Raw genomic sequence first — 22,826 nt, forward strand, 5'->3', positions numbered from 1 at the left:
TGCCTATCTCTCACTTGTGGAATTGCCGTTACCATCGTGCTACTGAATTCCCAAACTTATAAACGCAACTCCAATACCAGTTGTCACATGCATATTCTTTTTTTTCTTCGAATTGCCTGCGCGGCCTGCTCTTGTGCTTCTGTTACCCAACAGCCCTGTCTGCCCAAACAGTCGTCGTCTGCCCCAAATGCCACAAGAATAGCAGCCTTCCCTCACAAACGCCTATATGATATTAGTACACTATCTACCATAATATGTATATGAAAATGCACTTGATATACGGCGAACACCAACATTTATATTATTACCACAATATATACAAAGGATCCACATAGATTTCCCCCACCCCAAGTGTCTCCCACACTATTGCCTATATTCTACCCAATACAAACAATATGATATCACACAATATATGTTTATAACTGAATGCCTAACGTATAAATAGATCAACCACGAATTTAAACTCTAAGGCAGTTTTATAGCTACCAGGCAATTTATAAAACCGCCACCCATGCCTAACAACTGTCCCTTGAGTGGCTACCATTTGTGCCCATCATATTTTCCAGTTTCCCTTATCATCCAACTGCTATGACTCATCAAAAATCGTCACCAAGTAATTTGCTAACCAACACTCTAGCTGTTGATAAGACTATCACCAATAGCCCCAACAGACCCAATAGAGCCAGTAGCCCCCGATCGTCCCAGCAAATTAGACTACGCGCACAGCTATCGTCGACTAAGGGTCCTCATACCCCGTCGCCTTGGCTCTGACCGAGCAGCGTCTCATCCAATTCAGGTCCACCCACTCATACTAGCCAAGAAGTCTTACATATTGCCACTTATTATGTATGCAAAATTTCACGTCTTTAGCCATCTTTTTTTTATGAAATAAGGCTTTTGAGAATATGTTGAAAAATTATTTTTTACAATTTTTTGTAGAAAATTATTTTTTTTTGTACACAGATATTTAGCATTTTCTTAGATCGGTAATTATTAAAACTTGATAAAGTTGATTTATTTTTAAAAAAATATAAAACATGATAAATTTAATTTAATCGAATAGTATGATTTACGGGTTTTTTGATAATGATATTGGTCCGATTGGACTGAACACTTGAAGTAGTAAAATAGTAATGGGATGAAGATTATGGAAACTTTCATTTTCTTTATTTTTTCGAAAGATTTTGAAGACATTGAATACGAGTCTTTGTCGGTACAAATCATCCTACTATATTCTAATAAGGGAGTGGCAAAAGTAATCTTCTAGCACTGGTCTCCTATTAGATTGGTGACGCTGCATTCGACAGTGACTTCTCATATATATGAAAAATTTAATTTACAGAAATAGAAATTTTTTATCTGAAAGAAATAGAAATCCAGTCATTTTTCTAGCAAATCACAGACCCTGACGTAAATACCCCACACACTAAGGAAATCAAAATAATTATATCCAATATGGTGTGCATCAAAAATCGACTTTTCCAATCATATAAAATCTGTTGCGGAAATTTCAAAAATCTTTCTAAATAAATATCAAATCATCGAATCTCTCCATAAATTTAGCTCAAGCACAAAGGAAACTTTGACTTGAGTATCAAAATTTCCATTTTCCACCACTAATTACTTCTTAATTCATATTAACAAACACATACAGATGTACAAACATAGGCTACAAACATACATGTATAAATAAAATACCTACCACTCATCATGGCTACACAAACTTTAATAATGGAGATTCTCACCTTATTATCATCAACTCTTTTCATCATCTTCTTCTTCATAACACACACACAAACTGTACTATGTGTAGATATTTGTGAACCGGTTACATGCAACCCTACCGGTCCAGTGATCCGGTTCCCTTTCCGGCTCATTGGTAAACAACCTAGACAGTGTGGCTACCCAGGTTTTGATCTGTCTTGTAATAACAACACTCAACTTTTATTACATCTACCTTTTGCCGGAGATTTTGTAGTTACTCATATTAATTATGTAAAACATAATATTCTTTTTAAGCCTGAGTTTTGTCCTCCTAATACTATTCAAGCTTTTAGTCCTGTTGTGTCACCTTTTGTTGCTGAATTGTTGACTGAGTACACTTTTTTTAATTGTTCTATGGACCGTTTTTTTCCGGTTGCTGAACCGTTTGAGACTTTGGAGTGTTTTAGTAGGGTCAATTATACGGTTCTTGTGGTTCAGAGTAGGTTGTTTGATGGGGTTGCTGATCGGAGATTGCCGGAATCTTGCCGGAATGATACTATCACAGGGACTATTCCGGTTGGGTTTAAGTGGGACTTGCCGGTTTGTGACAAGTGTGAAGCTGAGAACCGGACTTGTGGGTTCAAGAATGTTGATACTATGGAACTTGGTTGCTCCGGTGCTTCTAAAAGTGGTTAGTCTTTGATCATAGTAATTTTTTGATTTGTGTTCTGTTTTGTGTATTTTTAATCTCGATAAATTTTACGAGTTACTTTGTTATTGTATGTGTATTCCCTAATGATCTTGCCTATCAATTATCATGGTGTTGAACACATATTTGCTGATTTTTTTGCTAATTATTTGATTGTGTTCCGTTTTGTGTATCGTATTTTTAATTTCGATAACTTTTACGAGTTCTTGAGATGTCGTGTATTCCCTAATAATCTCACTTATCAATTATCATGATTGTTGAACACATATTTGCTGTAGGTTAGTAGTATAATTTATCTGTGCTGGGCGTCCATGTGATTTTTTTCAAAGTCCAACACTAATTTTTTAAATGTACAGTATATATGACATATCAATGGTGGACCTGGTAAGAAGTGGGGGCTCGAGTCTTGCTAAACTTTTTAATCTTACTAGCCTATATAGTCAAGTGTTTAATGATTTTTTTAATATATTTAATTTTTTTAGTTCAATTTATTTATCTTTCAACTATAATGGCCTTTTGTGTTATTTCTGATTGAAAATTAATTTTTTTATTCTATCTTAAGAGATTAAAAAAATTAATAACAAAACTTTTTATTTTCTTAAAAACATTAGTTTTTTCCTACTAAAAACTCCATTTAACAATTTTTATAGTTGTTATAGTCTTACAGAAGGCATACATGTTCTCAAGTTTACTAAATTTGAATTTCTTTTTCATTTTCCCTTTAATTCGTATAGATGTACAATTCGTTTATATATCCCCACTTAGTAAGTGTACTCATTTTTTTCTTTATGAACAGCAGCTATGCAGACATGTCTTCTACAAAGTAAATATAAGAAATATAGTGAAGACGGAAGAGGTTGATAATAGTAACTTAATTGAATTATTATATATTAATTAATAACATTAATTAATAACATGCAAAATATATGGAGGGTTTCCGCTAAGACTTGCATTAGTAAAGTTTTGGTTATGATGGGAGTGTGCAAGTGTTGGTAGTTATGTAGCATATGTAATTTTACCTTTAATTATACGGAATTAATGTGTTTCTAAATTAGTTATATGTATATTTTTATTTTTTTGAAAAGTGTTAATCTTTTTTGGAAGGTGTTAAGTAATGAATACACATTTAAAATCTGCAAATACAGTTTAGTTCACTCTTCGACAATATTCTTGGCTCTACCATTCTGGATGGTATATTATGAGTTAATGATTTGTTTGGATCTCCTTTTGCAGGTCTTTCAAATGCTGGAAAGGTTGGATTAGGAGTTGGTGTAGGTATACCTGGACTGGTGCTTCTATTCTTTATAGCAAAATACGTGAGAAGGAAGAGGGATTATCGTACTGACGTCGAACGACACAATTCACCAAGTCTTCCAACAACAACAATAGCACCACAGCCTCCGGCGTTTGTGACTGGCCTCGACAAGCTTACTATTGACTCATATCCAATGACTGTGTTGGGGGCTAGTAAGCGACTGCCCAAGCCTAGTGATTCGACATGTGCAATATGTTTATCCGAATACCAGCCTAAGGACGCAATAAGGACTGTACCAGCATGTAATCACTACTTCCATTCCAGTTGTATAGATGAATGGCTTAAGATCAATGCCACATGTCCAGTGTGTCGTAACTCGCCAGAGGGATCATTCAGTAGGGCTGCAACGCCTATGTCCTCGTCTTCTTCCTCATCAAATTCGTATTTTTCCAGTTAAGCAATAATCAGTGATCATTTTGTGGGCAATGTCTGATTTTTGTACATTGTGTGGTGTATATAGACGATATGGTGAAATTTAATGTTATTGTTAGTGCACTACACTTGGTATCTAGAAAAATTAAGAAAAATGGTGTGTTTTTAGTATTTGCGCGAGCTGCTTTTGTTTTTGTGTCTTGTAACTGTATATAAGTTACTAAGTTATTATTACTGGGGGAACAGAAGGTCATCATCCAAGCTAGGTATGATGTGCAATGTATAGCCGACGCGACTACGTGAGCAAGTGAAGCTGTGGCTTTATGGGAGACTCTCCCAGGTTTTGTTAGTTTTTTTTCCCACAAATATGAATTGCAGCCTAGTATCCGTTCTCATATCCGTATGAGTATTCGTTCTCGTAAATTTTGGGATTGAACGAGAATCGAATTCAGGACGTGAGACAGAGGGGAAAAAGAAGTCAACAAGCAGCAGGGCAAATAATTGAGTATACTGCACTTGAATTTCGCTTCAGTAGATAAGATATATTTGTTAACAAGACCCTGCTGAGGAAAAATGAAAAGAGGAAAAATTATGATCTCTGCAATTTTTTTCATGTACATAAACATAGGAGAACCAGTTCCCCCTTTTACTCACATCTGATGACATAAGCCCGAGTAAAAAATTCAAATCTATGTAAAAATATTTCTTGATAACGATTGAGATAATGGTTATCTAATCAAATAATTTTCAAGATTCTTATAATAATCAGAAAATCGAATGAAGTAATGAATTTGTTCATATTTATAAAATGACTGAATAATTTATTTTTATATGACACCAGTTGCTATTAATTGAGTTGAAGTCGGTCATAATTTACATAAATGGCGTTTCGACGCAGTCTCATCACACGAGCCAAGCTCTTCAATCACCATAAATTCACCCCTTCATTTCACTACATTAATCCCCACAACAACGATAAACAAGAAGATGACTCTAAAACCCTAAACCTCCAATTTTCCCGCCAAAATCGATCCTTAATTACAACCACCGGACTGCTCAACCCTACGTTTACACATACAAACTTTTCATATTCGTTTAATTCGGTGTTGAATGGATCGATTTTGGCGCGAAATATGTCGTCGTCGTCGGCACCGGGGATTGAAGACGGGACGGGGAAGGTGGAGTATATGAGTGACGTGGCGGGAGTGTTGAGTGATGGTAGTGTGGATGTTGTGACTCAGCAAGGTGTTCCGGTTGTTAGTGAAGTTGTGGTGGCTGCTGCTGATTCGTATTTTCCGGTTAAGGCTTTGCAGTATTTGATTGATTATATTCATACTTTTACTGGTTTTCCTTGGTGAGTGTATCTGTTTGCGATGATTTTGCGGTTTTCGTGTTTTTTTGTAATTGTGTTAGTTTCGTCTTTGCTAAAATTTGATTGAAATGAATGTGTGAGGTTAAAGGAGTACAATTTTAATGAAACAATGTCATGTGTGATCAAATTGTTCTACTTTATGTCGCTGTATGTTAGTAATTATGGATTTAAATTCAGGTGGGGAAGCATAGTTGCAACGACTATTTTAATTCGGTGGCTGGCAGTTCCAGTGATGATTAATCAGCTCAAAGCTACATCAAAGATAACAGTAACTTTATTTTTTCTTCTTCCTTTATGCTTTACTGTTATATTGTAATGACTTCTCTAAATTGTACTAGTTGCTGACAACTTGATACAGTCACCATGACATGCCAGGGATTACTAGAATTTCATAAACTTAACTCATCAAGAGATTTTTAGGTGTCAGCATGCTTCAAAATTAAATTGCAAAACCCGATCAGCATATGCTCGAAAAAGCAACAGCAGATGCCCGTACAAAGCAACCCTCCCTCCTTTTTCCGTAAGAGCAAAACGAACAACCCACGGTAAAATTATGCCTAACTGCTCCGCCAAAAGATGAAAAGTAACCTCTGCACTAATGACTTGATTGTTGCTCGAAATTCCTCCACCCCAAATAAATAAAACTGTCAGTGTCTTGTGATTGTCCATAAAATTCAAAAAGGAAAAGAATGCCCAACTAGAACTGAACTAAACTGCAGCATACACAGCAATTGTTACTTCATAAATCCATTATAGTCTACTTAATTTATGATTCCACCGGTTTCAGGGTGGTACCGAAGGCAATATTTGTTCTTAAGGCTGCCAAATTTTAAAAGAAAAGGATGTATAAGAGAAATTAGGTTAGTGGTCATATTTATTTAGTGTTGATCTTCACACGAAAGTCGAACCCTCAACCTTGTGTTACCAAAGGAGAGGTGTCTACTAGGCTGCAATCCTAGTATGAAGTCGTCTTTTTCCATCTTGATTTGGGAGTCAGTTTCTGTACCTTCCTCGTTGATGTAGTGAAGGCTTCTGGTCATTTTGTCAGGCTCTATAAATGGATATATGGAAGACGAAACAACTTGCAATTTAACCTGACTAAGAGCCTGTTAGCTTACTTTAAAACTTTTGAATTAATACTAACTACTAAGAAGACAAGCATTTAACAAAGTAGTTCCGTATAATTTTATCCACTGAAACTTAAGAAATTAAGCATAGTAACTTTTCTGTGGCCAAATTGTATATTGAGTTGAATATACTTATATTATGATTTGACAGCATAACTTTGAAATTGAGATAAGCTTTAAGCCAATGTCCCAGACACACCCTTGTTTGTTTTTTGCTCTATGATGTGAATGCATATTTTAACAGGCAATTTACACTTTAACTTTTGGAGTTTACAAGTAAACAATCGGTTCATATTAATCTTAATTTCAGGAGTTCATATGTACCCGAGTGATTCTGCATTGATAACTCTTTGACAACACTCGTGTGTCAATTTTCAACCTCAAGCTGAACTATCTTATGTGCAATGTGCAATGTTTAATGTTTGATTCTTAATTAACTTGCATTAATTTTTATCTTCAATTCTTTTATCCGTCTGTAGTAAATTACCCATGATGGACAAATTATCGGGGATATTGGTTCAAGTTTCCTTTGAAACAGGATTATATTTACATAGCTTTTCTATTTTATCTCTAAACAAATGATTTCAACTCAAACTCATATAAGCTGCTGCTGTCTCCCTTCTTGACCAAAATGACAAAGACTTTTTACTCTGATTTTTTTGGGATCTATTTTTGTATTTTTAAGGTTTTTGATAAGCTATCTTTTATTGAGTTATCATTTGGCTTTTGTACTGCTTTGTTCTATTGAAGACACTATTATCTGGTGGGAAATATGTTAATAATATAAATCAGGCTACCATGAGAAAAAAATCCTCTTTCTTTATTTCTTATAATTTAAGGCATTTATATCACTCTTTAGTCTTTACTGGGGCACTGCATCTGGTGTGATCCATGTTGCCTATGTATTAGCTTAATGTGTCTCCCAGTTTGATTTGTATTACATTTTTTTGAAGTTGTTTCTTGTGCTTTATTCCATTTTCCTTTGATGTTTCATATATTTCGTTTAAATTTTAATCATTTTTATTAAAAAAATTAGCAGATATTTATAGTTTATCTTATTTTTTGCAGCTTATGAGGCCAAAATTAGAGGAAATAAAGCAAGAGATGCAGGACAGGGTATGGACATTCAAATTTTCATTTGTATTGCAGAACAGCATTGATATGAAACCAGAATTAGTTAAATTTATTGTTAATTAATAATGTATTGTATCCAGGCCATCTATTATAATATCTTTGACTGGGTTATACCTGGTAGTAGTTATTTACTAAGAATCTAGAGGTTAAGTTGGTTATTCGGAATAATATTGTGTGCAATCTCCTCATTCTAATAAATTTGAATATACGATTTGATGATATTTGATAAATATGTGAGGGTTAAGGGTTTCTTGTGTTTCCTTTGATTCTCGATAGAGTTTGGTCATATACCTCATCCTCTCCCTTTTTATACATCAAATTAGTATTGACATTAAACAGTAAATTTGGGTCAATTTGGAGCTATTCTAAAAATTAGGCTTGGAATAAAAAATGATGACAATGAGGATTGGCCTACTAGGGCTTTTATAAAAGATTGGAGACTTACCTTTTTTAATCTTCTATGAAAATGGGAATCTAGGTTCTTACGACTTTGCTTTTTTGAAGATGAACTTCGAGACACTATTGATCATGTTTTGTTGAGCAAGATTGAGTATGATGTAATGAATGGTTGGCCGGAAGGCTTGATAGTAGATATTGTTGTCATGAAGTTGTCACTTCAAAGAAAACAGAAAGAATGTCACTAAAGACAATGATGAACCAACTGAAGACGAGCTTGTGCGTAATAAATGTGGATGCCAACTATATAAACCATTGTAATCTTTTTTAATGAATAGAGATGAATATGAATTGGATTTTATTGGATAAATCTTATGATTTATTTGTGACTTCACTGATTCTCTGTAAATATAGTTAATTTATCCCTTATTTAACCCTTTTTCCCACCTTGTCCTACATAAGAAAGTCTAAGCAACCGGGAGGGGGCGGCTAAGTAACTTCCAATATTACATGGGTAATTACACTTTCAAGGAAGTTTTTCCTTTTGTCAACCAAAAAACTTTGCTAATGAGTATTTCCCAGGAAGTCGAAATTCATGGGTATATATATGTTAGCCAAACAAATGTTAGCCGAATAAGCACTATGTGTTTGAAATGAATTTCCATTCTCTTATTTGAAATTTATAAGATTCTAGAATCATATGTATATATGTTGTAGTTATTTGTGATTTATCAGGAATTAAAATAATTGTTAGGATAAAAATCTTGCTGTTAAAGTTGGGAATGTGCTCCTCTTTATAGGTGATGCAATCCTCTTATTTAAATGTTACAGGATACTAGTATAGTCATGTAATTTGATAGCTATTAGTCATAGAGAGATATAATTGAGAAATAGAGAGATGAGAGATGAGAGATGAGAGAGATAGAAAGGGATGAGAGAGATAGAAAGGGATGAGAGAATCAGAGTTTTGTTATAAATTTTCAAAGTCTGTCCTTACAAGATGAATTGATCCCCGTTTATACTAATGGTATCCTGCCAGCTATCTAATCCTAACAACTTTTTCCGCCAAAACCCAATATTTGACTCTATTTGATATTTCGATACATTTTATTATTTATCTAAATTCTCCCCTAACATTCCTTCCTCCATAGAAGAAACTTGCCCCAAGTTTATCCACATTCTCAGATTGTCATATCAAATTGAGGGAACTGTTTTTCAAAATCCTCAGCTATCTCCCATGTAGAATCATGATCAGGCATATCATTCCATTTGACCAAAAACTGAACCTGAACTTTATTCTGAAACTTCACTACCCTTCTTGCTAAGATAGACTCGGGTATTCTGACATTAGTTCCAGAACTCTGATGCATCCAGTTAGGAATATGAGTCGTAATAGGCAATGTTCCATGAAAAGCTTTCAACTGAGACACATGAAACACATCATGGATTAGAGCAGTAGGTGGCAATTTCAGTTTATAAGCCACTTTACCAATCTGAGCTATAATCTGATAAGGTCCACAATATTTTGGACTTAATTTCTGATTCTTCCTAAGAAGCACAGAAGACTGCTTGTAGGGCTGCAGTTTCAGCCACACCCATTCACCCACATCAAATGATCTATCTGATCTGTGTTGATCACTGAAATGCTTCATCCTATTCTGTGCCTTTGATAACTGAAATTTCAATTCAGTTATCATTTCTTCCCTCCTCTGCAAACTCCTATCAACCTCATGATTAACAGATTCACCAGCTAGATAGGGTAGGTGGAGAGGGGGTGCCTAACCATAAACTACCTCATAAGGGGTTGTATTAGTAGCAGTGTGGTAGTGTGTATTATACCACCACTCTGCTAGAGGTAGCCAAGAACTCCACTCTTTCTCTTGACCAACACACATACACCGAAGATAGGTTTCCAAACACCTATTTACTACCTCAGTTTGCCCATCGGTAGCAGGATGATAAGAAGATGACAGTAAGAAATCAGTGCCGTGCAAAGAAAACAAGGCCTGCCAAAAATTACTAAGGAACACAGCATCTCTATCACTGACTATACTCCTTGGCCAACCGTGCAATTTAAACACATTATCCAGGTAAGCCTGTGCTACTTGTATAGCAGAAAACGGGTGTGACAGAGGCACAAAGTGAGCATACTTGCTCAACCTATCTACCACTACCAAAATAACATCTTTTCCTTGTGATTTTGGCAACCCAGTAATAAAATCCATGGAGACATCTATCCAAACTTCAGAGGGAATAGGGAGTGGTTGGAGAAGGCCAGGATATGCTGCCACATCATATTTGGCAGCTTGACAGATTTGACAATTCCTCACATACCGCCTTACTTGGGTAGTCATACCCTTCCAAGTGAACAGTTGTTTAATTCTCTTGAGTGTAGCATCTCTACCTGCATGACCACTCTCGGGAGATACATGATGCCATTGCAGAATTTTAAGTTTCAAATCAGCATTTGGTCCAATCAAAATCTTGTTTTTCTTCCTGATTAATCCATCTTGAAGTTTATACTGCTGAACAACTTGATTTTGTTGAAGTCGCTGCAATAAATCCCTGAAGTGAGGATCATCTTGGTAACTAGCTTTGATTAAAGCTTCCAGATCAGAAGAAACAAGAGAAATAGCCATACAAACCAAATCTGCACTGTACACCCTTGATAAAGCAAGCATCTGCAGCCAAATTTTCTTTGCCACTTTTGTACTGTATTTCATAGTCAAAACCAAGTAGCTTAGATAACCAGAAATGCTGAAAAGGAGTTGAAATTTTCTGTTGCAGTAACCACTTAAGACTCTTCTGGTCTGTGCGAATGATGAAATGATTTCCCATCAGATATTGACCCCACTTCTGAACTGCAGTAACAATAGCTAAAAGCTCCTTCTCATACACAGATAACTTCTGCCATTTTGGTCCCAAACTCTTACTAATGAAAGCTAATGGTTGCTCTTTTTGCATCAATACAGCCCCAATACCATTCTGAGAAGCGTCAGTCTCAACTATAAAGGTTTCTGTAAAGTTTGGTACAGCAAGAACAGGTGAAGTACTCAGTGCATGTTTAAGTTGCTCAAACGCTTGCTGAGATTCTGTATTCCAGCAGAAAGCTCCCTTTTTCAACAGATCAGTGAGTGGTTTACTTATGGTAGCATAATTCCGTATGAATTTTCTGTAGTAACCACTTAAGCCTAAGAAACTTCGTAGCTCCTTCACATTTTTAGGTAAAGGCCACTGCACTATAGCAACAATCTTTTTAGGATCTGTTTCTACTCCTGAACCAGAAATGAAGTGACCTAAATACTCAACCTTCTGCATTGCAAAATTGCATTTTGACTCCTTAGCATACATCTGATTAATACTCATCAATTCCAGCGCCTCCTCTAAATGCTGCCAATGCTCATTAAAATTTTGGCTATAAACAAGAATATCATCAAAAAACACAAGAACGCTCTTCCTGAGCAATGGTCTAAAAACAAAGTTCATCCATCGTTGGAAAGAAGCAGGGGCATTAGTTAAGCCAAATGGCATAACTAAGAACTCATAGTGCCCTCTATGGGTTTTGAAAGCGGTTTTGAACACATCTTTTGGATCCAACCTTAACTGATGATATCCTGATCTGAGATCCAATTTACTAAAAAACTGTAGATCCTGCTAGCTCATCAATAAGTTCTTCTACAATAGAGATAGGGAACTTATCCTTCACAATTTTTTTTATTCAAATCCCTGTAGTCAATACAGAGCCTCCAAGTACCATCTTTTTTCCCAACAAGTACTACAGGGGAAGAAAAAGGACTTGAACTATCCTGGATAATGCCCCTGTCTAACATTTCTTGAACAAGTTGTTCAATTATATCTTTCTGTTTTAAAGGGTATCTATAAGGTCTAATACTGACAGGATTAACATATGGTAACAAGGGAATTTGATGATCAAACACTCCCCTACTAGGAGGTAATGCAGTTGGTTCCTTAAAAACAACAACATATTTCTGTTTTAACAATTCTAACTCCTTAAATTCTTCCTTGTTTACTGAACAACAACTTATACTACTCGGAAAAGATTCAACAGAACATATTTCAGCATCACTAGAATCTGTGTTCACATGTATAGTTGATCCGACAAAGTCAACAGGTCTTACTTGCAAGAAACACAATTGAGAAGCAGTTGTGAATAGTTTTGCTGAAGGTTTGCCCTCAATGATTTTAAGTTTCTGGACAGGAATTCCTTTCAAACACATGAGTTGCCCTTTAAATGAGAATTCCATCTTAAGTTGCTTGAAATTCCACTGTACTGATCCCAATGTACTCAACCATTGAATACCCAACACCATGTCACAGCTGCCTAGTGAGATCAACATTACCTCTGTACAAAATTCCACATTATTCATTTTCCGGGAAAATTGTTTACAAACATGAGTACACGGAATGTGGTTTCCATCAGCTACAGTGACAACTTGATGTGGAATCTCACTAATTGAACACCCAAGTTTCCTGGCAAATTCCAAATCCAAGAAGTTATGTGTACTTCCTGAATCAATGAGAATATGAATGACCTGTTCTTTGGCTATTCCTTTGATTCTCATAGTCTGAAAGGTATTACTACCTACTAATGCATTGACTGAAATACAGGGGTCATCCATCAACACTTCTTCTTCAACATCAGCTCCTTGAACCACTGTATCACTACTTCCAGAAACCTCCACAGTGAACAATTGAGACTCTTTGAATTTGCACTTATGGCCTCTTTCATAAGTTTGGTCACAATAGTAACATAGACCTTTAGCTATCTTTTCAGCCCTAACATCCGCTGGTATGTACCGTGTAGGCCTATTATTATGATGTTTTGGTATGTATTTGAGAACAACAGACTGATTATTAACATTAGGTCCTGTACTTGGAGTAGGTAGTAATGGCTCCTTAACATTTTCCAATAATGGAACAGATGTTGTAGGTTTATGCACAGAAGTAGCAGAATAAACAGATTTTAAAGATCTGGCACTGTTTACAGCTATAGACTCTTCCTGAAGTCTAGCAAACTCAATTGCTTCTGCAATTGTTGTTGGTTTAAAAGCCTTAACAAAAGGTTTCACAGAAGATTTCAATCCACCAATGAAACTATCTAGCACATAAGCATCTGGTAGCACATAGGCATTTTGTTTCATAATTGACCGAATATTCTCGAATTCGTCAATGTAACATTCAAGATCAGAGTGCTGATACAACTTATTGAAGGTCTCTACCATATTAAAACTGTTATCATCTCGAAACCTAGCAGTTAAATCCACAATGAAATCATCCCAATCCACCTGTTTCCTAGCCGATAAGTAACTACTAATCCAATTTTCAGCTTTATCAGTCATATAAAGTGAGGCTAAATCAACCTTTTGATCATCAGGTATTTTACACAAATCGAAATACCTAGCACACTTTTTCATCCAAACCCTAGGGTTACGACCATCAAATTTGGGAAATTCGAGTTTAGGCACAATTTTGAGCGAATTAGGGTTACCTGCTTCAAGATTAGTGCGTCCTGTGGCATTTCTTGAACTAGATTCTGGATCTCTAACAATCTGACCTTCAATTCGTGCTACTGCAGTCATCTGTTGAGCCAAAGCATCATCAATTTGAGTTAATTTTCGCGTCTGTATTTCTTGTTGTTGCTCGAGAGATCGAACTTGACTTTCGATTACATCTCGGTTTCGTGATTGACTCTCCATTGCTGTAATTTTTCTAGTTTTCGCCGTGATTGATGAATGAGAATCTTGCAAATTGTATCTATTCGTTGAAATCGTGTGTATATTCGACGAACACAGTACAGAATCGTTATCGCTCTGATACCATTGTTACAGGATACTAGTATAGTCCTGTAATTTGATAGCTATTAGTCATAGAGAGATATAATTGAGAAATAGAGAGATGAGAGATGAGAGATGAGAGAGATAGAAAGGGATGAGAGAGATAGAAAGGGATGAGAGAATCAGAGTTTTGTTATAAATTTTCAAAGTCTGTCCTTACAAGATGAATTGATCCCCGTTTATACTAATGGTATCCTGCCAGCTATCTAAACCTAACAACTTTTGCCGCCAAAACCCAATATTTGACTCTATTTGATATTTCGATACATTTTATTATTTATCTAAATTCTCCCCTAACATTAAATGAACTTGAACATAGTAGATAACATAATATGATCATCTACATGAGCATTTTATTGTATTTCCAATGGTCTAACCAGCACAAATAGAAACTTCCTTGAATCTTGGTTTCACTTTATTTTTTTTTCTCAAAGAAACACTCTTTGTCACTTTCTAGTATCAGTCTTTCTCTAAGTGGCTCCCACAATACAAGTTTGTAGAGTTCCATGCACAAGAAATATTTATATATGCAGTCTACCGATACTAATTTCCACCATTTTTGATATTTTTACAGCTTACTGATCTCTATTGTCTTTCTTTGTTTTGTTATGGTAGCATCTATATATGTATGTATATAACGTATGTATGTAAATATATGTTTTCACCATCTTGTATTTTTGTGCAGGGTATGAGTCCTACGGCAGTAACAGAAGGCCAACAACGAATGTCACAGCTTTTTAAAGAGTATGGAACTTTTAAAAAAATTGCGACACCCATCAGACATAATTATCTTTTATATTATTATCTATTTATTAAGAAACTCAGTTCTTATTAATTAGATATCTTTTGTTGTCGTATCTGGAAATAAAAAATACAGATTACTGATTACATCTATTTGTAACAGGATATGCACATGTTTCAATTTATAGTTAGAGACTTAGATGAACTCTTTTAGTTTTTATATAGACGGCCAAAATATGACTTTAAACCCGAGACCTTATATAAACTGAATGTAAGTGTTCTCGAAAAGCACAAACAGATCAACTTAGGCTTTGATACAACAAGTATACCTTCTATCTTGATATTGGGCAAAGAAAGCTGGATCAAATAGCCCAACCAATACTTATAAATAAAATAAAATACCCCAATCAATTACGTTCGGAAGTAGTAAGTTGGACAGATGCTATTATTTAATTTAGTTGGTTCTTTGGTGTTATTACTTGCCCGCATTTTTTTTAGCTTTTTCGCTTTTGCAGTAATCATTTTGTAGTTTACAAATGGGGGAAGAAATCAGTTATCTAAACTGAAATAACTCTCCGTGACAACCATACATTTTGCTTTGTAAATTCTGTCACTCTTGTTATTCCTTAATTCTGTTGTCCTAGATAATTATGTCAAAATTCCCTCAGCTTATGATTTTTTTCAATTCTTTATCGGTAATAATTGATAAGAATATTTAATCTGACGATAACAATAATTTCAATTAGAACGTGTCCCTGAGATACCCCTTTAATTTCATTATCAATTTATTACCACATACATTTTGTGCTTGTGTGTCATTCTCTAACCAAAATGATCTACAACAAAGCAACATTGGTTCAAGTAGTATATGCACTTAATTACATGCGTTTATGATGATATAATTGAGAGCTTATAATGTCGTGCTTTGCAAACCCTTCCTTCAGCTTCAGTTCCCCTCTTCATTGGTTCTTGCCCTAATTTTTTAGAGCTAGCACTGAATCTGCCAGTTTTTGTTCCCTCGTTGAGTAGTTAAAATGTTTCTTTGTCCTAATAGGCTACAACTTTTGAGTAAACTGAATTTGTGTACCTAACCATACCTCGTCTAGCAATTGCAGTACTCAACTGTCAAGACTTGTCCACTCCTGTCTTTTTTTCCATTTAACTCTGCAAGGACTTTTGTCAAATAAGTAAAATTTAATAATATTATCTACTACCATAGGGAAAATTCTTAGAAATAAATATGTTTAAATATTCTTTTGTTTGTCCATTAAATTAAGTATTGTAGGTTATAAGTTAATGATCTACAGTACTTACAATACAATACTACTATAAATGTATTGCAATTCAAAACCAAACCAATTTTGAAGATCGCAAGTTTATGAAAAAATGTGGAATTAAAAAATATAATAAAGTTCTCCTTTCCAGCTAACTCTTCCATTAATTTTCGTTGTGAACCTGCCTGGTAACACAAAGTACCAGATGCTGCAAAATTGGTTTTTGAACTAGGAACGACTGCTGAGTTTTGAGTTTTGAATTTAAATTTTCTGAATTATAGAAGTAATTCTTACAAACTTTGGATTGAGATTTGTTTAGAATTATTTTTTTTGTATGTTTCTTTTGACATGTGTTTTCCTGGTTTTAATTAGTGGCCTCTTAACTATCCATAGTCTTCTATAAGATTATGTAACATTCACATGAAACTTACACTTCAATTGTGATGTTAACAGTGTTATTAAACGCGAGATGCGCACTGAAGCGCAAAGGCTTCCTGAAGCATAAGCGCAATGCACAACGCGAGAAGCGTGCTTTTTGAAAAAAAATGCAATAGTTTGAAAAAAAATGTATAACAATAAATTTAACATGTAATCAACAAATTAGATTGTCATAAAATGTTAGTAATAACCATATTCAAATTTAAGGCCAAAATATGAAGTCTTTGTAACAAAATAATATAGAGGATCAACTAAATACTCCACCAGATGTTACTTTTCCACAGAAATTACAACTAAGTTTAACTGAACTCCCCTCTATCACTTCCCGTACATATTTCAATTCCACGTCTTTTTTATCAGCCATCTATTAGTCGTGAATATACAAATTAGTTATAATTTATACAAATATGTCCGTGTGTGTATCAGTATAACAAATATGTGTATAAAAAAAATATACACTAAGTAATATATGTGTCAAGATCGTGTATATATATATGTGTGTGTGTACAAGAATGATTACCAAGAAGATGAGAAATCAGGACTCAATCTGTGTATGTGTGTATAAACAAGAATCAGTGTATATATATATAAAAGAAAGAAGAATCAGTTTAAAATTTAAAAGCGCGTTTTTTTGCGCTTCTTGCATCTCGTTTAAGCGCACCAAAAACGCGCTTCATCAAACTTGCATCGCATAATTGAATCGAGGCGCTTCAGCCTCGCATCGCAGCGCTTCTCGCTTAAGCGAGCACTTAAGCGCGCTTTTAACAACACTGGATGTTAATAATAGAACATTAAATATATGTTTTTTTATTCACTTGCACTGAACTCTTTGGATCTACAAAATAACAGTTTACATGTCCAGTTACCCCTTCAACTGATCCGGTCACCTTTACGTCATTTACTTTGATTGTTTTTAAAACTAAAAATGTGTGTTAATTTTTTAGCAAATCTGTTCTGGTGGCACTGCAGGTATGGTGTAACACCTTGGACTCCTTTAAAAGGACTCCTGATACAGGGTCCAGTTTTTCTCAGTTTTTTCTTTGCAGTAAGATATTATCCTTTTCCACGATAAGCATATTAGATGTAATATTTTTTAATCTCTTTTTAAACATGATTACTAGCTATCTCCCTTATCCGCATCACATCTTATCATTTTATTTGTAGATTCGAAACATGGTTGAGAAGGTACCGTCTTTTAAAGAAGGTGGAGCATTCTGGTTTGTTGATCTGACGACTCCTGATAGTTTCTACATCTTTCCGGTCTTGACAGCATTGACATTCTGGTTAACTGTTGAGGTAACAGTTTCATGAACCTATTCTCTTCCCACTTGTAAAGCAGTGTCTAAGTAGTGAATTGAGCATGATTAGATAGGTATCTGTAGCACTCCACAGAGAACCCTCTTATTCAGAGAACCGTGGATAACCATTATTTAAAAAATATAAATATATAATTTTTTTCATTTTTCATCATATATAGTTACAAATTTTAATTACCAAGTTAAAAAGCAGAGTTACACAATTTTTTTATTTAAAAATTCATTGAAATTTAATGGAAAAGTTTAAAGTGGTTCTAGAGTAGAATCATAGTAAATCACACTTATTCAAAATTATTCCACTGTAGAATCAAAATTAAAATCATTTTTTTTTTCAAATTTTAATTGGATCTCCATATAAGAGGGTTCTCCATTGAGTAATGGCCTATATATATATATACCAATCCAATATGTCTATGTATTCTGATAAGTATTAAAACCAAATCTCGTCTTCCGCTATAGAATTTCTTTGTATCGAGCTTCTTGATATATCTCTATATATCTATATGTATGAGAAACCTGAGAACCAGGTGATACGAATAGCTAAAATTGGTGATTTTTACAAAATTTAAATTTTTTGGTTTGTATCAAATCGCCAATTTACCAAATTCGAAAGTTTAACTTTTCAAAAAATCACTAGTTTCAACTAAAGAACCACCGGTTCTCACGGTTCTTATATATATCAGGTTATTTAGTCTAGTTCTCATAGATGCATTATTTTTTTTCATGCCTGCATAAATTTTAAATTCCACATTGTATAGGTATGTGAAGTTGTCATCTTTTTCAGTTAGTTCTGTCAGATGTCTAATATATTATTCCCTGTACATATTTGCTGAGGGTCCAATTGTTGTGGCAGTTTAACTTTCATGACTGCATGCTATGTTGTTCAAAAGTATAAATACTCTATTTCAATGTTGATAAATGTTCCTATATCTATATGGCACCATTATCTATTTTGGCCAACTTTTCACCTATTGCCTCTCCTCAGTGCAATATGCAAGAAGGTATGGAAGGTAATCCATCAGGTGCAACAATGAAAAAAGTCTTGAGGGTTTTTGCCCTTATCACAGTCCCTCTTACCATGTCTTTCCCAAAGGTACTCATCATCTCTTATAGATATGCTATACAGTGTATATTAATCCTGATATATCTGCAAAGTGTTCTTGTCAAGTAGCAGAAAGCATTGGTATAGCCTTTGGAGGAGAGATTTGTATTGCCTTCTTTCCATACACCATAAATGGAGCAGTAGTAAAAACCCAAATTACATATATATCACTTTAACTTTAATCTTTAGTTGACATTTTTTTTCCTAATTTATTAACCTTACTCTAATTTAAAATAAATATACTGGATCAAAGTCTTATATCTGAAATAAATTGTTCTTTTACTAAAATAGAAAGTTAAAATCTAATAAAATCAAGAAAATAAATTTTAATATTAATGAAAATTTTATAAATACATTAGCTGAAATTGCTATATACACAAATTAAATTGAAAAACCGGGGTTTTACAATATCGAGGAAGCTTATAACCAAAAATTGAGTGAGTAGTTGTATATGAAATTTTTAAAATAAATCAGTCAAAGTTACATAAATATTCTTTTTAATTCTTAATTAAGAAAAGATTATGATATATGCAACTTTTTTAAATTTAAATGGTACAAAAGTTAAATTACACAGAATATCATAGTATGCCACTTAATTAGATATGTAACAATTTATTAGGTATTATTCGGTATCACAGTAGTTTATGTATTACATATTTTAAGTCACAAACAGAAAAACAAATATTTCATTTTAAATTTAAATCAAGTCAATCAAAAATGAGTTCAATTAATATTTTAACATTAACAATGCCAAAGCGTAGCGGGCAAAAAGTAATAGTTACATTTAGGATGAATGCCCAATATAACCAATTTTAAACAAACACTGCCCAATATAACGACTCTCTAATAAGGTGCCCGGAATAGCCATTTGGACACACATACAACAAATGCTAGTACTGTATACGCATATGATGAATGCGCGCCTTCTGCTTCCATGGACACTTAAGCAGTACACGCATCCCACGGATGCGGATCTGACAGGTTTCTTCTGTTCTTTGTCATATTCATTCTCAAGTACACGAATTTGGCGAATCCGAAATTCTGTACATGCATACACTAATTGTGTAAACTTTACTTGAGTTGATGCATAGACATCACATGTATACACAAGCTACGCATCGATCAGACTGATACAGTTACAAATACAAACCAACAACACATACAAAAATCATATGTGTACTCTATCCGCCACCAATCCATTCGGCATCATCACCAACTCTACTAAATCTCTTCTGGTCGATATCTTAATATCTCGCCAAATCATCAAACACTGCCTTGAAAACAATCAATATAATCACTACTTTAAAAACATAGTTCAAACCAAACCCAAAATTCTTAATTGAAATTCGTATATGAAGAGGATAGTGTATGTGTGTGTATATGTTGCAGACTGCATATACATAATAATGAGAAGGGGGGAGAGAGAAAACCAAACCCAAAATTCTTAATTGAAATTCGTATATGAAGAGGATAGTGTATGTGTGTGTATATGTTGCAGACTGCATATACATAATAATGAGAAGGGGAGAGAGAGAAAAGGGTGTGGGGGACTGTATGATGAGAGGGGAGCGAGATGGATAGGCTCTATTTAATATTTACTAAGATGAAACATTGGAAGGGAAGTAGCTGGGTCAATCCTGCAAGCGTTTTAGCTGCCAGTCAGCATACACTTTAGTAAAATGCGAGTTCATATGGATATAAAGGGCACCAAACCCGACATATGTTATTTCGGGCACACAACACCAAATATTAGTTATTTAGGGTAATTTCTCTTACATATATCACTATAATTGTATCTCGTAATTGACATATTTTTTTCCTAAATTGTTGACATTATTCCAATCTAAAATGAGTACACTGGAACATAGTCTCATAATATTCAAGTAGATATTGTTTAATAGTATATGATGGTGTTGGGGTCTTCCTCTAACATCTTAAGGTGTTGAATGAGTTGATCACTTAACATGGTATTAGAGCTCGTTCAAGGGAGGGGTCTCAGGTTCGGTCCTCCTACCCCTATTTTTAATTTAAATTGTTTGTGTGTTTCTCTGGATGATTTGGTCTGCTTTAAGTTTGTTTAATCGTAATTGAGGGGAAGTTTTAGAAAAGTATATAATCCTGTTTGGGGCGCTTTGGTGACTCTCTAGATGAGTTGGTTTCCCTGTAGCTAGCTCATGCATATATTGTTTTATAATAATCATTCTCTTTCTTTTTCTTTTTTCTTTTTTTTGTCAAATTAGAGACTTCCATAGCAATTAAAACTTATTAAATTTGCAGGCCTTGGTTATTATTGTATATTATAAGTTTTGGAAATTAGAGATCTATGGTAATAGAGAGTAGCTTTTGCATGCTATCATTTCTTATATCTTTCTTCATGTCAAATTCTAGTGATCTACAAATTTGAAGCCATGTTAACTTCTGTGAACAAATATATTTACGCATCAGCTTTAGTAATCTAATGTGAAAGAAGTTTGTTTGCAGGCTATATTCTTTTATTGGATCACGTCCAACGTGTTTGCTCTATTGTATGGATCAGGTGAGCCCTTTCAGTTTCTTACTCATCAGAGATGCATAATGCTTCTATATTTTACACTGTTAATGAACCGCACAATTTCACTCAGTACATATACAATGTGATTGTGAATAATTTGTAGATAAATGTTCAAATGTAATGGAGAATTTAAACTATCAAAAGACTAGCGATTTATTTAAACCCAACTTGTGCAGACATTGGAATTTATATTCACCACCAAGCTAAACAAAACTCTTCTACTGTTCTACCTGTTTCAGGCTTCCAGCTACCATTTCCTATTATCTTGTATCTTGTACAATTGTTATCGTTTATGATTTCAATTACCTTATTATCTCTTTTTTCCTTCCAGTAATTAGGGCACCAACTATGAAAAAACTTCTGGGCATCCCTATTATACCTGTGGCACCAGTTACAGCAGCACAGCCTGCCTTCTCTTTTACCGAAGCACTTCAAAAATATGCACAAGCGCAACAGAGTAAATCTCTGCCGCCTGCTAATCCATCAAATACTACTTCCATTCCTACACACACAGCAAAGCCAACAAACCAGAACAAACCTGCTGTGTCATCGGTTCTCAGTCAGAGGATCAGAAGTTTAGAAAATCAAGTGAAGGGAAGAAAGAAGGGCAAGAAGAAGTGAAAGTTTTTGAAACTTTTGCCAACCTGAGAAATGCAATTAGCATTCCTCGGATATCTCTGATCTGGATTAGATGTAACTTTAATTCTATAGGTATCGACGTCAAACTAGCAACAACTTCATTAATTTGGATTGAGAGGGTAGGAAGGGAGCAAGAGCCTTTTTGTTTCATCATTAGGGGTTTGCTATGGCTACTTGGGATGGGGAGTTTAAAGTTTTTATGTTCATAGCTCTTTGGATTGCTATATTAAAATATATTTGTAGAAGTTTAGACTAGAGGAGGCTACAAAACTGACCTTCTGTGTGGCCGAACTATAGCTCGACCCAGTTTATGCAACCCAGTATTTGATTATGTGGTGTGCATGGTACGGTGTCTTGTAATATTTGCCGGTGCCTGAATCGTTAGGCTGTTGTGTAACTAAAGATACGGGTGATATCTTTCTATCTATAGATATACTAATAGCAATGGATTGGAGAGGCGAGGTGGCGATCTTAAAATTCTTTAAATTACTTTTTATCATCTTCTCATCTAGCAGCTTCCACAAATAGAGCCGCTTTCAGGTGCAAGTATCAAACCGTGCTGCTACTTTTTTTCTACTTTGTTTTATAAACACTCCTAACGGTATCCTGTTTGAGACTGTTTCAATGATTTTTTAAATGTTAATGTATGATTATCTAAGAATACGACAACATTGCATACTTAATTTTGTTATGCTTTTTGTCGAAATACAAAAATTATTTTATCAAAATTGTTTACTTACGGAGTGTTTTAAAAGCTGGTATCTAAAAGTTGACGATTAAT

At 34.5% G+C, this 22,826-nt stretch overlaps 2 protein-coding genes across 2 annotated transcripts; both read left to right on the forward strand.

Annotated features, from left to right (window-relative positions):
• The first annotated feature begins 1,626 nt into the window (after positions 1–1,626).
• LOC141672818 (putative RING-H2 finger protein ATL21A) lies at positions 1,627–4,271 on the forward strand. Its single transcript, XM_074479500.1, has 2 exons — positions 1,627–2,395; positions 3,647–4,271. The coding sequence occupies exons 1-2, from the start codon at positions 1,711–1,713 to the stop codon at positions 4,123–4,125; spliced, it is 1,164 nt and encodes a 387-aa protein (XP_074335601.1). The 5' UTR covers positions 1,627–1,710; the 3' UTR covers positions 4,126–4,271.
• Positions 4,272–4,912: 641 nt separating this feature from the next.
• LOC141672192 (mitochondrial inner membrane protein OXA1-like) lies at positions 4,913–22,541 on the forward strand. The gene is made up of 9 exons (XM_074478727.1): positions 4,913–5,454; positions 5,650–5,740; positions 7,668–7,715; positions 14,670–14,728; positions 17,407–17,482; positions 17,602–17,733; positions 18,739–18,846; positions 21,337–21,391; positions 21,738–22,541. The coding sequence occupies exons 1-9, from the start codon at positions 4,982–4,984 to the stop codon at positions 22,025–22,027; spliced, it is 1,332 nt and encodes a 443-aa protein (XP_074334828.1). The 5' UTR covers positions 4,913–4,981; the 3' UTR covers positions 22,028–22,541.
• Positions 22,542–22,826: the final 285 nt, after the last annotated feature.

This window comes from Apium graveolens, chromosome 7 (assembly GCF_009905375.1).
Source record: "Apium graveolens cultivar Ventura chromosome 7, ASM990537v1, whole genome shotgun sequence".
NCBI lineage: Eukaryota > Viridiplantae > Streptophyta > Magnoliopsida > Apiales > Apiaceae > Apium > Apium graveolens.